This window comes from Motacilla alba, chromosome 8 (assembly GCF_015832195.1).
Source record: "Motacilla alba alba isolate MOTALB_02 chromosome 8, Motacilla_alba_V1.0_pri, whole genome shotgun sequence".
NCBI classification, from domain to species: domain Eukaryota; kingdom Metazoa; phylum Chordata; class Aves; order Passeriformes; family Motacillidae; genus Motacilla; species Motacilla alba.
The window spans coordinates 28,402,741-28,419,477 of NC_052023.1; the positions used below are offsets into that span (position 1 = coordinate 28,402,741).

General features: G+C 44.3%; 1 protein-coding gene across 3 annotated transcripts in view; it reads right to left on the reverse strand.

The window, feature by feature from the left end:
* The window catches only part of TEDC1 (tubulin epsilon and delta complex 1), a 67,958-nt gene that overhangs the window by 11,151 nt on the left and 40,070 nt on the right, over positions 1-16,737 (reverse strand). For all 3 annotated transcript variants that reach the window (XM_038144373.1, XM_038144372.1, XM_038144371.1), the window contains 2 exons: positions 12,943-13,029; positions 9,500-9,712 (listed from right to left, as the gene is read on the reverse strand). In XM_038144373.1, coding sequence (XP_038000301.1) covers positions 9,500-9,712; positions 12,943-13,029 — 300 coding nt within the window. The remainder of the gene's footprint in view (positions 1-9,499; positions 9,713-12,942; positions 13,030-16,737) is intronic.

The window sequence follows — 16,737 nt, forward strand, 5'->3', positions numbered from 1 at the left end:
TCAGTTTCTGATTTTTTGGCATATGTACTTTGTTTCCCAGTGGTTAACTTTTGAGGAGAACGACTGAAATCAAAGGAAAAAAAACAAACAGGAGTCAAAAATGTAATTATATTACCACAGCAACTCTGCAGACCCAGACAAGGACAGGTCTTAAAATAATAAATGGTCTTCAAAGAAATTTCTGCACCACCTCTGCTCACCTGAAGAGGATGCCAGCACAAAGAGAGCAGACACAAAACTTCAGCAAGAGCATCCAAGCTGAGCAGAATCCCTGTGCTCTGGAGGCAGGAGCTCAGCTAAAGCTCCTCAGCTCCTTCCCAAGGTGTGCACACCTGCCACTGGGGACAGCCTCTGCCCCGAGAAGTGGGACAGCTCCAAGCAGCATCAGCAAACTTGCAGACTCCTCACCAGCAGCTGCAAGGATTCACAGCCCAGACTTGTGAAACCCTCATGTGCCACACAATTCTGAATGCACACCACAGGAAATAAGAGAAAAAAAAAAAAAAAAACATTTTCTTCTCCAAATTAGAAATCTTGAACATTTTACAGTAATTAAAAAAGTTCCATTCTACCATTCCAGCCTTTCAAAATGGGTTTCTTTTTAACTGCAGTTTTATCTCTAGACTTTCCCAAACCCTTGAATTCCATTAGAAGATCACAGAAATTAAAGTAGGAATAGGCACATACCGAAAATATATGATATGAAAACCAGAATATGTCAGTGTAAGTAATTTAGACACTTGCAAAAAGGCTGCTGTGCTACTCTGAAAAAGACCCTGACAACTACAAATTACAAAGGAAGGCAACAGACAAGTATTGCTTTGGATAATAAATTGCTCACTTACTTTTCAATTTGTTCTACCAAACTTTTATCTTGGGCAGCAGAGACAAACACTGATGATAGATCATCTCAGATCTAAGTGGCCTGCAGAGCCTTGGAGGGTCCCACTTTGCTTTTAGAATACTTTTATCACTGCACAACATGGAAGTAGCCACTTCAGAGAGAGTGCTGCTTGTGCCCTGCACTTGTCTGAGTCATCCTGCTTGGAGAGAACAGGATGTGAAACTTGAAATTCAAGCAATGGGGTCCTTGTATGGACAGCCAACAAAAGCAATGTTCATACAAAGCACTCCTAAAATGCAGAGATGAGAGGAAGCTATTACCACCTAGTCATACAAATTTTCAGAAAAAGGTTTTTCTTACCCAAGAATTACAAACAAAAACAAAGCCCCCCCCAAAAAAAAAACCCCTCTATGACTTACAGGGAATTTGTTCACCCTCAAAATGGTTTTGTTCCCAGTTAGAAAATACTCCCTTGTCCCTTCCAGGGGCTTTGCAGAACCTCCCCCAGCAGCCAGCCCTGCAGCTCCTATCCCAGCTTTTGGGATCCAGAACAGTAAAGGTCATTGCAGCAACACAGCCTACCCACAGCTGTGGCACAAGGAAAAGGAACTTTAAATCCCAGGTGGAGATTTTCCACAGAAAACGCTTTCAGAGGTTCAGTGCATATTTTCTAAAGCCACTGCTCTTACAATGCATTCAGCAGAGTCTATTATGTCCCAGTCTGAGGGTGAGGAGCAGCTGTAGGTGGATGTGAGGCTGCCTGGATGGCCCCTGTGACTCCTACAGCAGCTAAAGGCCGGGCCCTGCAGCCAGCCTGCAAAGGGAGACAATCAAACAGCTCTCAGGGCTTAGAGAGAGCCAGTAAATTGGAGAAAAACGGTGAGTTTGGAGCTCAGAGGAGTACTAAGGCTTTATTTAGATGCATTTCTGGCTGGAGAAAAGATATGTGACAACACTAAATTACAGATGTACTTTTATGTCAGCTCTTCCACAAGCACAAGGGACAAAGACAGAAACAAGGTGGATACTTTCTTCTCTTATGATCAAGTACCCTTGATTTCAGGCAGGCAACTGAGAGAACAAGGCCAAGGCTTCAAGAACAAAGGAAACAAAGTTAAGCTTTGAACGCCTGGATGCAAAGAATCCTTCTAAAAGCACCCCTGTCAACTCACCAAAAACAAAAACCCAAAAACAACCCAAGCAGTGCTGCAAAGCACTCGGTGACCCCAGCTCCTGCTGGCAGAGAGGAACCCATCCCCACAGTCTGCCTGGAGCTGCAAAGCCAGCCAGGCACCTCCTGGAAGTTCCTGTCCCCAAAACCCACCCTGAAAGGTGCAGTAAAACACTGACAGAGCTTCAGGTGGAGCTGTGTACAATGAGCCTCTGGCTGGGGGTTTAACACGGCCTCTGCCAGCCAGAATTGGATGTGACCCCAAGGTGCTGCCCTTGTGGAGGATGTGTGCTGTTGTGGCTCACCACTTGCTAGACAAAATCCAGTAACTTTTTTGGTTTCTGGTGCCTCAAATCCCACCCATCAGCCTCGAAGCTTTTCAAAAAATAGTGATGCTGGGACCTGTGCTTCCATATCTTGTGCATCCGAGCCCTGCAGACATTCCTAGTCTTCATCCTTGTTTTATTGTGTGCTTTAACTGTGAGAGCCTAAGTGCTGCACTTATTTCTTAAAAATGCACTAAACATTTACAGTGGCTACAAAACAGTGGCTTCTCTCATTGCAATGGGGTTTTTTTACACTGTATCATTAAATAAAGCTCATCTGAAATTTACTGGAGTATAATTCTCCAGCTGCATTTATTACATGTTTCATTGCCTTGGTCAGTAGCCAACATCTTCGTAAATAATGCAAGTAAAATATTAACTCTGGTTATTCATTATACTTTAACTGATCCTGTCACCTGAGCAAACATTCTGCATTTTGGCAAGGAAGGGAAAGCAGCATCTTCTGGGAAGCAAGAAAAACTTTCACCCACGCTTCCTTCAAAGCCCAGAGTTCTGCACACAGAACAGGAGACAGCACTCCAGTTTTTCATGTTCCCCTCCTCCCCAAGGAGCTGCAGTCTTTTAGCCTACATAAGCCCCATGAAAAATGTCAGGCTAGGTAATTTATTCCCAGTTATGGTTTTTTGTGTGTGTTTGAAATCAGTTTGCTGATTTAGCCACCGGTACACAGAGTGCCTCTGTGTCTCACACAGCTCGTCACTCTTTCAGCAATCTGCACAAAAAATTTGCACCTGCAAACAAAGAATAAACACTTATCTTTCCAACCCTTTGTATGCTGCAAGCTTAACGTTGATTGTTCAAACCTGGCCAGCCTGCACAGAGTTCTCAGAAGCGAGCAAGAGTCCTTCAAACAATCTTCCAGCTCTGCTTATGTACAGTAACTTCTCACATGCACTCCAGCCCTAAACCAGACCAACCTGGGACTTCAGGTCCAAAGCAGATTTCAGATCCTGCTGTCAAAAGGAGAACCAGGTGCACGGGCATGATTCCCGTTCTCCTTCCATCAGGACAGAGAGCAGGCTGCCTTCCACCAACAATCCCCTGGACCTCTACAGGCACTTAGCACAAACAAGCAGCCTCGGATCTCCCGCCAGGAATATTGACAAGTGAGGAACAAAGCAATGCAAGAACATCCAAAAGCAAAGAGCAAATGTAAAGATCAGTATTTACTTCCTACTGTTTACAGCAGCTTCATGTTTTCTAATGGCCTAAATCTGCTAGAGCCACAGCAATTCCACCAGCAGCAAATTTAATCCTACATTTAACTAAGAACTGCACGTAAGAGCCAGCAGACTCGTCCCTCCCTGCCCTCCTCCTGTCTGTGTGCCCCACTGCTGCCTTTGATGGATGCTTTGGTTGATCTCTGTGGTTCCCCCCCTACCCAGGCATCTGGGCCCAGCCAACCATGCACTCCAAAAGCTGTTCTTGTGGTCTTGCTAGTTCTTCAATTCCTTTTCGCATGAGGAGCTCCTCTGACAGCTGCTCAGTGCTCCAGATGGAGGTTTGCAAATACAAAGTGGAGCACAGAAGCGTTCTGGGACCAGGAAAGGGAATGTGCTGACTGAGGAAATCCACCAGCACCGAACCATTCCCCACCACTCCTCCACTTCCTGCACCCCAGACAGCAGGGATAATTAACTGCTCGCTACACAAACATCTTCATGTTAGCAAAAAGCCCAGGGAACTAGAAAGAACAGCAGCAACAGCAAAGATGAAATAGGAACAGCGTGCTCACAAACAAAAAACCAAACAAACAAAAAACAAAAACCCACAAACAAACAAACAAAAAAAAAAAGGTGGTTTTGAGAAGCCTCGGAGAGTTCTTCAGTGAGAGCTCAGCTGCAGCTTTGCCACAAATCCCTGGTTTAAGGCAGAGCAAACACAACCCAGCCCTGCAGCCGTGCAGGAAGGAACTCAGCCCACCGGGAGCCAGCCCAGTCCCTGCCGTGCCCCTCACCACTCACCTTTCCCATGCTGCAGGAAGCCACAGGACTTTACTTCTTCCTAGCAGCGGCTTCTAGGGACCCACAGCTCCTCACCCCCTCTCCAGTCATTATGAGGCAGAAATAAAAACTTCAGAAGTGCATTTTTCCGAGTTGATAAAATTCAACTCAATCTTGGTAAGAGAAACAAAAAAAAACCCAACCACAAACAGAAGTGGGACCATGTTCCAGCATCAGCTTCTGGAGCTGCTTCCCTATTACAAATATTGAAGCCTTAAATCAAAATTAATCAAAAACCATTTAGTCTTTTATAAATGTAAGAGCCTTAGAAGAAAGATCTCTCTTTGTAGACTCTACGAGGTCTCTGGCAGTGTGCTGTGATGAGCTGGCAATGGCAAAAGGTTTACATGAACCACAGAACTCTTGGGATGGAGTGAAAGTGCCTCTGTGTTTCAGTCCCCACCACCTTCCCCTGACTGGGTGCCCAGGCCATTCCTGCCACCCTGCATCCCACCCTGTCCCCAGGAAGAGAAAACAAAACATCCCAGTCCTGTCCAGCCCCTCCCCAACCCACTGTGAATTCAAAGGGCATCCCTTCCAGCCTGGGGCAGCCCTGTCCCATCCCTATCCAGGAGACAGCTGCAAGGGTTTGGGAAGGCTGGAGATTACTGAATGGAGGGGAGGAGATGGATCAGGAGAAAAATACAGAAACAAAGACAAAATTCCAGTGCCCTTCCACTGTGATTATGGAAGTCTGGTCCAGGTCAGGGACTGCAGTCTCACCTGGGTACTCAGACATACCACCAGCCAAGCAAGCACAGCCACCAGAATTTCTGGGTGGAATTTCTGGGTGGAATTCTGGCGTGGAAAGAGCCTGTTCTAGCTCAGATTAATGGCTCCAAGCCTTCCTGGTCTGTGCCTCAGAGCTGTATGCATGAGCAAGCTCCATCCCAGTGATATCACCATCTCAAAGGAGTCTGCCTTGCTTTTCAATGCAAGAGAACACTGAGGGTCCCAGGACACAACATCCCAAGTCTCAGCAAAAGCTGGGAATGGTGCAAGCATTTATGTGATGAAAACTGAAGTGATTACCACTTGGAGTCAAACACTCTGCATTTCAGCTTGTGGATGCCAAATGTTTTAACACAGACTGAAATCCAATCCTCCCCTCTAATAGAGGAGCAGGTAACAGAATATTTAGAAAGGAAAAAGCAAACAAACAAGTTCTCTTCTGGGATTAGATTTCATCTTTTACAGTTAAGTTTGCTTCTGAAAGGAGAAATGTTCTTAAAGCTTTTAACCATTTCCCTCCCCTTTTTGATCATTTCCAGATCCCCAAAATGTCACCAAAGAAATGATTATTTGCCCACTATTGCACAGAAAAGAGCAAAGCTAACAGAAAGAAAGCCCCATGTTCAGATCACACCTCTGTCATATGCCTTTTCTCCTCCAAGACACTGAACACTGCTGCCTGGAGATGGGTATCAGTTAAAATGTCCTGTTAATCAGGGTTTCACAAATCACCCAAATCCCATGGCAGCATTCAAATGTCTTCTAGGTTAAATCCTTTCAGGGTCATTCCAAGCACATAACCAAAGAAACAGCTGGGGGTAGGCAGAAACAAACCAAACAAAAGAAAACAAGGAAATGAAAAATGAAACAAAATAAAAGAAGCTAAATAATTTTCTTAATTTTAAGAGACTTAAGATTGATAGTTTTAACTACCAGAATCCCAGTGTGCAAATGATCAAACTTGCAACAAATAGATTCATTCCCCCTGAAACCACATCCTGAATCATAAGAAATTACATCCAGTGGTGCAAACAGGCACAGCAATGACTTTAACCCATCTGAAATACCTCTGCACAGTCCAAAATAAATACATTAATCAACTGCAGGCTTTCCTAAATGAAAGGCACTTCAACAGGTTTTCAAGCCCAATCCACAGTCTTAGAGCAGGTGGAGCAATTTCCTCTAGGTTCACCCATCATGAAAACCAAGGAAGCATCAGAAGAACACAAAAAGTGCTTCCTTCTGCTCCACTGTGACACCCCTCTCCATTCTCTCCTCTTCTTATGCAAGGAGCCCAGTAAGTTTCCTCTGAGAAGCCCTTTCACAACTTGGGTCATCACTGCATCCCCTCCTTTTTCTTTTCCAGCTCAAACATCTTTTATTTTCATTTATGAATGGGACTAGCACCACACATCACATTCCAGAAGCAGATGGGAATGGTTTAAATTTTGCTTTTTTTCTGCTTCCCTAACAGTTTTAGGATGCAGTTTAGTGTTTCTGACCGCTGACATTTCCACAGAGCTCGCTCCCATGCCGTGACAATCCAAAGAAACCTGTAAAATTACGATGCTCCCTTCAGATGTGCTAGCCTGGATTTATCTCCACGCAGTTTTCTGATGTTTTGCCACTTCACTACTCGGCACAAGGACCCTCAGTAATCCTTTGCTGTTGCTTCTAGGGATTCAGTGTCCTCTCTCCACGCGGGCACCTCGCCATGCTGCCCTGCACTGGTTCTGCTTGGCCTGGCTTTTGGCTCCACCAGTGACCACCTCCACCAACCCATCCCAGCCGCCTCCTCCCGGCTTCCTGCCGCTGTTTGCTCAAGGGGGAGAGGGAACACAGCCACGTGGGCAGTTTATTTTTGCTGAACATCTTTTCAGGGCCTTCCTCAAATGCCGTTTGCAAATGCGATTAAGCGGCGTCAGCGCGGCCGGCCCTGCCCACACGCTCGGCGGTCCCTGCAGAGAGCTCCAGCAGATTCCAGCCATCCTTCCTCCCTGCAGGAGCTGTGCTGCCTCTCCCCCAGCCCATCACGTTTCAGCACTCAATTCTGCTGCTCAGAACAGTTCCTACCCGCTCGCCTGGCACAGACATCAGGCCTACTGGCAACAACAAACACTCTGTGGATTATCAGGTTCTTTGTCGAGTACAAGGTAGTGGACATAAGAGCTGTAATAAACTGTGCTGGCCCTCAGCTGGGCATGCCTGTAGGAGCCAAGATAATTTCCAGATGTCTCAGAACTGCAAGATACAAAGTTAGTGATAATGGCTTCAGCTACCGCTGTGCCTTCTCTTTGTTTGATTAAAAAAATAATATAGAAGGAAAGATTTGATAAGCTTATTTCTCCAGGGAAAAGAAGGGGTCAGAAACACACTCTTGATAGAGGAGCCTGCATTCAGCAAGCATCCTGGCTGTGGGAAAAAAGGACAGACCACAGGAAGAAAGCATCACAAAAGCAGCAGCACTATGCAAAGCAAGGCTTGATATAAAGAGGATTGATGGAGAGTCATCTGACCCCAAGCATTCCAAAAAATGCTGTCATGCAGCATTACAAAACAATTCTGTTTCAGGGCATATGTAGAAGAGAAGGCATTTGTGGTAAACCAGCCTTTTAACAACACACTTAAGATGCTCTCCATTTATCACAGTCACAAACTCATATGATGTCCAGAGAATCTCAGAAACAATGGAACACGACCAACCATTATTCAAACCCAATCAGTGCATCTATTTCAAAGAAGAAATGATCAGTTAAATCTTTCCGGACTTAAACCCTGAATTTAAGTATTAAAAAAAAGAAAGAAATCAGTGTGATATTATATAACACCTAACATCATATTTAACAGCATATATATTGTTACATATAAGAGAAGCCAGAGCATATCTTGCTTTAAAAATCATGCACTGGAAATTTTATTTTTAGAATTCGAGGTCTGAGTGGTCCTGCAACAGTCATGTCCATTTTGCCCAGGAACAACCAAATCTGATGATTCTAGAGATCTGCCTAGTCCAGCACCCCGTCAGTGACAGTGAGTGACAGCAAGTGCCCAGAGAAGACTCTAAGACAAATGTAAATACATGGATATGCTTCCTCTGAATATTCCTCCAGCCTGCAATGATTTGTTCTCCCACTAACTCATAAGGTTGCAATTTGTATCTGCATATTTTATAGTCTTTGATGGATTTCAACTCCCAAGAATGTGTACAGCAGATTTCAAATCCGTGTACGCTGCTTATACCCACAGTGCCCCGTGGGAAGAAGTTTTGTACCCTGTGTGAAGCAGCAGCTCCTTGTGCCTTCCCTATCCTAATTAGCTCCTTATGCTTACGGTGGAAGAGAGCAATCAGCTCTCCACACACTTTTTCCACGCCAGACACCTTTTGAACTCTTGGGCAGATACTTTTTGATCTGACAACCTGCCATTTTCCATCTTGTCAGCTGATCTGCAATCCTGTCTACCAACACCCCAATCTAAAACCACACACTCCTCTCTGTCCTGAAAAGAAAAAAAATCAAATACTCTGGGCTAAAAAAAAACCCTCCTCTGAGTTGCGACAGACACAAAGTGGTGATACAGCAATTTTATTACTGCTCTGTCATCCCAACTGTTTCTTTCACTTTTTCTCCATCCACAGGTATTGTAGATTCTCTGGTAGCCTTCTCTCCACTTGCTGCCTGGAAAGAACCACTCGTTTTTTATGCCTGCATCTTCATTGTTCTCCTTGTGCCAGGATGTTGATACTCAGATTCACCTTCCACATCTACATTACCTAAACCTCCTTTATTTATGCCCCACCACCCGCTCTGGGTGCTTCCCAGTGTCTCCCTATCCTGGTACAGCAAATACCAGGCACACTTCCTTCATATCACCTGCTTTCCTCCACAGCCAGCCTCCCACAGTCAGTCTGTTCTGCCATCAAATCTTGTGCTCAGTCTCTTCCCTCACTTCACAGGTTTCAAATTCCTCTTCTTCCTTCCCCATCAGATATTTCAAAGACTCCTAATTCAAAGAAAGATGACAAGCTCTGGCCTCTTTCCCTGTTAATACTTCATTTTCTCACTGTGACCATTACCACTGCCTTCAGTCTGCTGCATCCATCCCCTCTGGGGGCTGCCATGATTCCTCCTCTTTCTCTTTTCTCCTCTCCTCTGCAGTGCCTATGCTCTGAAGCCTGCCCTTCCAGGAGAACACTTGTTTTGTTTGTCCTCTCTGGGACAGATGCCCGCTTTGTGTTTGAAAGAGCACTGGGCACGCTGTGGGCACAAACCCCCAGGGAGCTGCAGCCCTGGCCCCGTGACTGCAGCAGGGGTGGCACAGAGCAGCCACAGGGCCCTGCCATGGACAGAGAGCTGAAAAACGCAGGATCCTAAACACCTCCAGTGGTGACCCAAGGCCTTACCTTCTCCCGCCACGCAGCCCTTCGCTGAGTGACGAGCTGCTGCAGCTGCTCCTGGAGAGCCACCAGCTCTCTGGACAATCTGTCCATCTGCCCAGCCAGCTTGTCAGCCCAGGGGCAGCAGGAGGTCACCTCTGGCAGCCTTCTTTTCTCCACACGAGCATCCTGGGACTCACACATATTTCCCTCTTCAGCCATATCATCCAACACAGTTTCCTAAACAAAAACCAATCAAAGTTACTTTCCAGCAGGAGCTAAAATGGTTTCCCCCCATCCTCGTGGTAATTCATAGCTAGGAATTCACTGCTGCCATCTCAATATACAATTTCAGAGTTATTTTAAGAGAGAACCCCCTCAGTTCACTATAACATATTTCCAAGTTAACAGAAAACTTATGTTGCTAACCTAGCTTATTTTAGAAAGCACTGCACAGTCAGCTACTCTCCACTGCACTAAAGCACAAAGTAACACTCCTGAGATGGAGGTGATCAGCACTGCAGCAGCTCTAGATATGCCCTTCCTCTCAAATTCTGAGCTTGGATGCACTTGTAGGGCTTTTGGCACCAAAGTGATGACTAGGGAGGTACATGCTCAAACTGTTCAGGAGAGCCCCCGCCTGCTCTAACACCCACAGGGTCACTTGTGCCCATGGAAAACTCCACAAGGTGAGAAACACCCAGGGATCCCCGCTCCAGACTGGTCAGGAGCTGACAGCTCTGCTTGACCATGACCATCTAGCTGGTTTGATAATTAACTGTGCAATTGCCTTCCAAGGTGGCAACTGCTATTTCAAATACTCAAGGGAAAAAAAAAGCACAAAAAAAAATACCCAAAAGCATTTAAACAAAACATTCAGAGCCCATCTATCCACTCTGGTGCAGACTGTGCAGAAACACACATTTTTCAAGCCTGAATAGCACAGCATAACTAAAGGACATAGGCCTCACTCACAGAATATTAAATATTTATTTCCGTACTGTTATCAAGAAGACATTCAATAGGAGAGGTCATAATCTCTTTTAAGGACATCATTTGCATCCAAAATTATCTTTAGCAATTGAAGAAGTAATTTAGAAGCACTGGCAGGAAATGCAGCAGTTGAGCAGCGTGGTCTGTACACGAGCAAGGAAAAGCCAAGTGCATAATTACTGGCACAGCAGCAGCACTGCTGGAGGAGATGTCAGAGAGCCAGAAGTCACCAGTGTCACACTGCTGAAGTCAAGCACCGTGTCACAAAGTATAACCATAAGTCCCAGTGACAGAAGAGTGCTGACTGTAATGCTGACACACAGGTGAGGCACTTGAAGTTAAACACAGACAAACAGAGGAGGGAAAGTCCCAGATGAGAGCAGCAACAAACATCAAAAGCTCAAATGTATGGCCTACAAGGACACATAAAGACATCAAAATTTTAGCTTAGCCTAGAAACAGGGACTGGGAAGGCAGTGACATGCAAACAGCCTTCACTTATATAAAAGATTGCTATAAAGAGGATGAGAAATTTTATTTTTTTTCTCATCTTTCTTTTTTTTCTCAGAAGGTAGGTTAAAAACTGGCTTAATTCAGAGCAAGAGATTCTTAGACTCATGCAAGAAAAAGCTTCATAAGACAGCTAAGAATGGCACAGGACACCCTGCAAAAGCTCCTTTCTAGGCAAGCACTGGTGCTGGGAATTGGCACAAAGCAGCACTGAGGGAGCAGCTCCTGCTGCCCCATGGCCCAGCTCATGACAACACAGACATGGCAGGGACATGGACAGGACAACAAACTGCAAGGAGATAAAGCAAAGGGCTTTGGCTTTTTGGGGTTTGGGGTTCTTCTGTTTACGCCTTATTTTGAAATTGATTAAACGACAGAACTGTAAAGGGACATTAACATTCAGACAATGCTCCCAGGCACGTGGTGGGGATTTTTGGGCTGTCTTGTGCAGGGCCAGGAGTTGGACTCAATGGTCCTTGTGGATCCCTTCTAGCTGAGGATGTCCTGTGATTACTGCAGTCACTCCAGCCCCTGCAGTAATGTCCTGCTGCCCACCACCAGCAGGCAGAGCTGGCAGCAGCTGTGCAAGAAGATGGGCTGATCCGCCCATCAGATCAGCAAAGCAAAACACAAGTTTGGTAGCAGGTGAAAACTAAGGTCTTTTCTAAGCACATCTCATCCCCATACATCCCACTACACCCAGGAACAACCACCATCATCACAGAAACAAAAGGAAAAGGCAAAGTCACCATCCAGCACACTGAGTAGCTTAAAAAGATGTTGCTGGTCAGTTTTCAAGTATTTCTTTAGAACTTAAATGCAGAAAGCAGGCTAACACTCTTCAACATGTCAAAGGCAAATGTTTTGGTGGATACACAGAAATAATTGCAGTTATATTTTATCTCCTGGGAGCCAGGCCTGTGCTAATGTTGATGCTTTCCAAAAAACCCTAAGATGGTAAACATGTAAAGCAAAAACCATTAGAGAACTAATGGAAATTGGAAGCACTCTTCAAGACAGGTGTGGCAATTTCACACTGCCCTTTGCCTTGCTTTCAGTGTAGAAAAAAGCACATGGGCAATTAGCAGTCAGCTCAACTGATTCTCAAAATTCTGTAAGCTCATAGAGCTAATGTGGTGTGCTAAAGAATTATTTCAGCAACACTGAATGGGCAAAAGTCGTAGAGAGAAGTGAGATGGATGGCATCGTTTGCACTCACTTGAGAAATCCTAAGATGCACAGAGAAAGGGTTATTGATTTTCTTATGATCATTCAACACAGTTCAAGGGGAAATCAGCAATGTCAACACACTATTTGGCTGGGGAAAAATGAAGCTGTTTTCAATATCAGCTGCCTGCAAATTTAGTTGTTCTCAAGACTCCAATAAAGCTTAGAGGCCCTCTTCTGAAAAGCCATTTAATTTTACAAAAATGTGCAACTGCTATGTTTAAAAACTATTTAAAAACATGAAGAGCAGACCTTTTCATTTGTTTTAACTATATGAAATTCTGCCATTCTGCCCTGCAATTCCTCAACTTAGCTGGGTGAGCCCTACTGAAGAAAACAGGAATGAAAGAGAACTGTGGAGTTTACTCCCTCAAATCCTGACTGGAGCTCAGGTGCTTCCATAGTGACAAGCTGACCCTCCCAAATGTCCCAAACCCAGGCAGTCCCTTGATAACAATGCAAGGGGGTAAAATATAACTATAAATCTATACAACTTTTCTTAACCCACAGACATGATATTTGCCTGTTAATTATGAGAGTCAATCATCACATTACTCATCTATCACAGAACTATGAAAACATTCCTTACTTTACCAAGACTTTTCTTCCCTTTTTCTCAAGTGCTGTTGAACAGATGGTTTGCAACATTCAATTTTGTGGGACTTAAAGGACCTTTGGGAGTAGCCAGCTACGTTAAAGTCAAGCAAGATGCAGCCCTCAAAATCAGTTTGATTTGTTACCATCCACTGCCAGTAAACTGGTTCCAGTTGCTTCCATTCCAGAAAGGCTTCCAGCTGCGTGGTCTCAGACTCCAGGAGCTGGAACAGCTACAGGAGAAGAGACAAAAGAAAGGAAATCAGGTCACTTGAGAACTGCATGAAATGTGTGCTTAGCCTGAAAAAGGTATAAAAAAGAGTGTGAGCGGTACATGGGACAACAATGGGCGGCTTTACAAGAACATTTTGAAAACAGATGGGGAAATGTGATGCTCCCAGTAGCACTGATTTATCCCTCGCCCCAAATGTACCAACTTCATCCAAGCTTTTCCACATAAATGTGAGTTTCCTATTGTTTTGAGGGAACAAAGAGACACAGTTCTGACAGACATGCTTGGTGAATGACCAGCTTCAAATCTTCTATGCTTCTTGACCCCCAAAATAAGCTGTTTCTCCAAATGTATTTCTCCCTGTCCATCCCTTCACTCTGAAACAGCATGGAAGAAATCCCTCTAAAATGTTATGTATTTCATAAACTGTATGATCTGCTGCATGAGGAATCCCTTCCTTTGCCCGAGAGCACTCAAAGGAGAGATGCTGCATTATAGGTGCACAAATTATAATTTTTTCAGAAATACATGCATGATACACATGTATGCACACACATACATGGTGAAGGAGACATTCCAAGACCAAATATTTACATATCAGTAAAAAAAAAAGCTCTTGTAAAGAATGATAAGGTGAACAAATCTGCTATAAATCAGAGCTCATCAGCTTTAACAATTTTGGTCTTGACCATACCTTTGAAATGAACAATTTTAACACCAATCTGACACAAAAGGCAACTTCTTAAGACGACCACAGAGGGTGCAGGGCCTTGAGGAGAATGGTAAGGACCAGACCAGTACCAGCTAAATCCATTTTAGGGATTACATTTTATACAGACAACTATCTTCTGCTAGCTTTGTTTGCTTTAGTTACTCAGTACATAACATAATTTAAGTAAGTGCAAAGCATGAGTTGAGTTTGCCATTTTATTATGCAGATATTACTTGAAGATAAAGGAAGCAAAGAAAGGAAACCACTTTGCAAGAGTAACTGCTGGAAATTGTACACAGTTTGCCCTAAAACACTGCTGGATCCAAAATACAATTATTATACATTTGCTCACACACCAGACACTTGGCATTACGCTTAATGATTCTGCTGGTTTCAAGCTCAGCTGGGATATAAAAGGTGGAAGAATGGCTTTCTGTCTCCTTTTTTCTTTTCTCCTTTTTTTTTTTTCAGATAGGTACACCTACAGCACAAATGGCTTACATTATGGAATCTGAGGCTTGCAAGAAAACCCAGCCAAAAAGTTGATTAAATATTCAGGCAACAGCAAAGTTACTTGACTTGAAAGTAGCTCTGTGATGTGGTCATGAGCTGCGTGTGATTGCAGTAGGAATACGTCTTATTACAGCTAAAGAGGGCTGAAGGTTGGGATGGGGAGTTTTTCATTCTGAGCCTTCAAAAAAAGAGTGATCTTAATAAAAACACAGTCATCATCTTTATTCTCGCCACAATGTTAGAAGCACCATATGCCACTTGCTTTCACAGCACAACTGAAAGGACAGGGTTCTGAAACTTCACCAAACCTCTACAGGATCTGCTGCAGTTAAATGACCTCAACAACAATCAAAGCTTCCTTCCTGAGCAGTCTCCTAATCTCAAACCCTTTGGGATCTTTTGTATTTGGGTGCTGTTGTTGCCTTTTGTTGTTTTGGTTTTTTTTTAACTGCTTCATGAGTTATACAAAACTCGAGCAGCTTGTGTGAAAGCATTCATCTGACTCACCCACTTGCAGCAAACTCACCTTCCACTAAGGTATTAACACCCTCAGAAACAGCAGGCCAGCCACTGTGTGCTGGATTGCTTCAGCCATAAATCAGTAATGGGATGACTCCAGCAGTCCTTGGAGAACGGTTTCCAGCAGAGCTGGAATACACCGTGGCAGCTGCAGGCAGGCCTGCAATAGCCAACATTTGAGTTTCCACCCTGAGGGACTTCAGGCACTGCTCCTGAATGCCAATATCCTCTGCCATCCTTTTTTTTTACAGGCCTTGCAAGGCTTTGATGTTATTGCAGCATGGAGAATAAAGCAGAACGCAATAAAAAAATAATGTACCGCAAACATCCTTGAGATACCTCAGCAAAAATCATAAAAACAAATAAATGTTCAAGGTTGGGAAGGGACAATGGATTGTATGTCCATGTGCCATGAATTTGGTCACAAAGACAGGGTCCACATGCCCCAGGGGTGACAGGTTTTCACTCAGGCATGCCTACATTTAGGAATGAACATTTCTGTCAGCCAGCTTCCTTCCCCCAGCCTCATCCTTTGCATGAGCTTCTCACGAGCATTTTGTGTTCTTGAACAAACTCTAATTTTTGTGACCTTGAGGCCACAATGCACCTTTTCTCAGGTCACACATCCCAGAGCTGGAATGGCAGAAACCAAAGCCCGAATTGTGCCTCTGCATCCCCCCCGAACACAGCACCACTTCTTGTTCATTTGCTACCAACAAGAGTTCACACACGTGCCACGAGCACTTCCACCTCTGATGCTACACAAACCTCTCAAAACGTGAAACAAATTCCCAAGCTGTAAGTAAAGCTGCCAGCCCATTTGCAGTGAACTGAGGACCCGATGTCACACCTCCTAACGAAATTTAAAGACTGAAGCCTGTAGAAGAGCATCAATTTTGTTTCATGAAAAAGTGAAGCAGTGAGTCAAAAACATGCCTCACGTGGGTATCTAAGTGATGCTTAAGGATAATGCCTGAAAATTGTGTTTCCCTTTACACAAAATTAAGACAACCAAATCCATTTCCTTCATTCTTCTGGAGGAAGTTATTGCTCTAAAATATTTACACTGACTGAAAAAGTAACGGCAAATTCAAATTGCTAATCTCTGTGGAGAGGCAATTCCATAATGAATGCTGAGAGCAAAAGCTTTGCAGGAACAACTTCTTTGAGCCGTTGTAAAGAAACCACCCCTGGTGCAAGCAACAGCTTTGCTACAGAGGGTGAGCTGTGCCTAGCTGAGCTGGCTCAGAGCAGGCTGCCAGGAAACCCCAGTGTGATGCAGAAGGATGCTAACTCTGTGAAGAGCATGCCTTGCTTCCTCCAGCGCGTGGCTGTGACCTCCAAAGCCAAACATCCAGCCCCCAGAGCAGATGACAGACCCCAGGAAACAGTGGGAGCTTCAGCAGCAGCAGGTGACAAGATGACCAAGGTGGTTTTGGACACTTCCCTGAAAATATGCAAAAGCCATCTGCACACAGTGCTGAGTAAGGTGCTCCCTCCATGAGCAGGGAGGTCGGATTAGGTGCCTCCAGTGGTCCTTTCCAACCCTGCCCATCCTGTGACACTCAACAAGAGGCCAAGGTTGAATCTTCCTGAGCATCCCCAAGTGTAATTCCTGTATTGTTTAAACATATTTGCAATTACTTTTTCTGTCGAGATATTAATCTCTTTCATATTATTTACCACCGTATTAGAAAAATCATTAGTGCCTGTAGACTGTTATGGAAATCAATATTTAATAAATTTGCAGCATAATGCACCCTTTTCACAGGCTCAGTTCCAGAAAGCTCCCCGCAACAAGTATTTAATCTCCGATGCCCACAGCTCATAATTCAACATCCACAGCACTGGCAAAACTATTTTTAATCAAAAATTGCTCTGCCTAAATGTTCAGAAAATCATTTTATTGTTAACAGACAAAAAAAAATGGTCTTTCAGCAATAAATTCTGTTTCTTGGCTCAGAG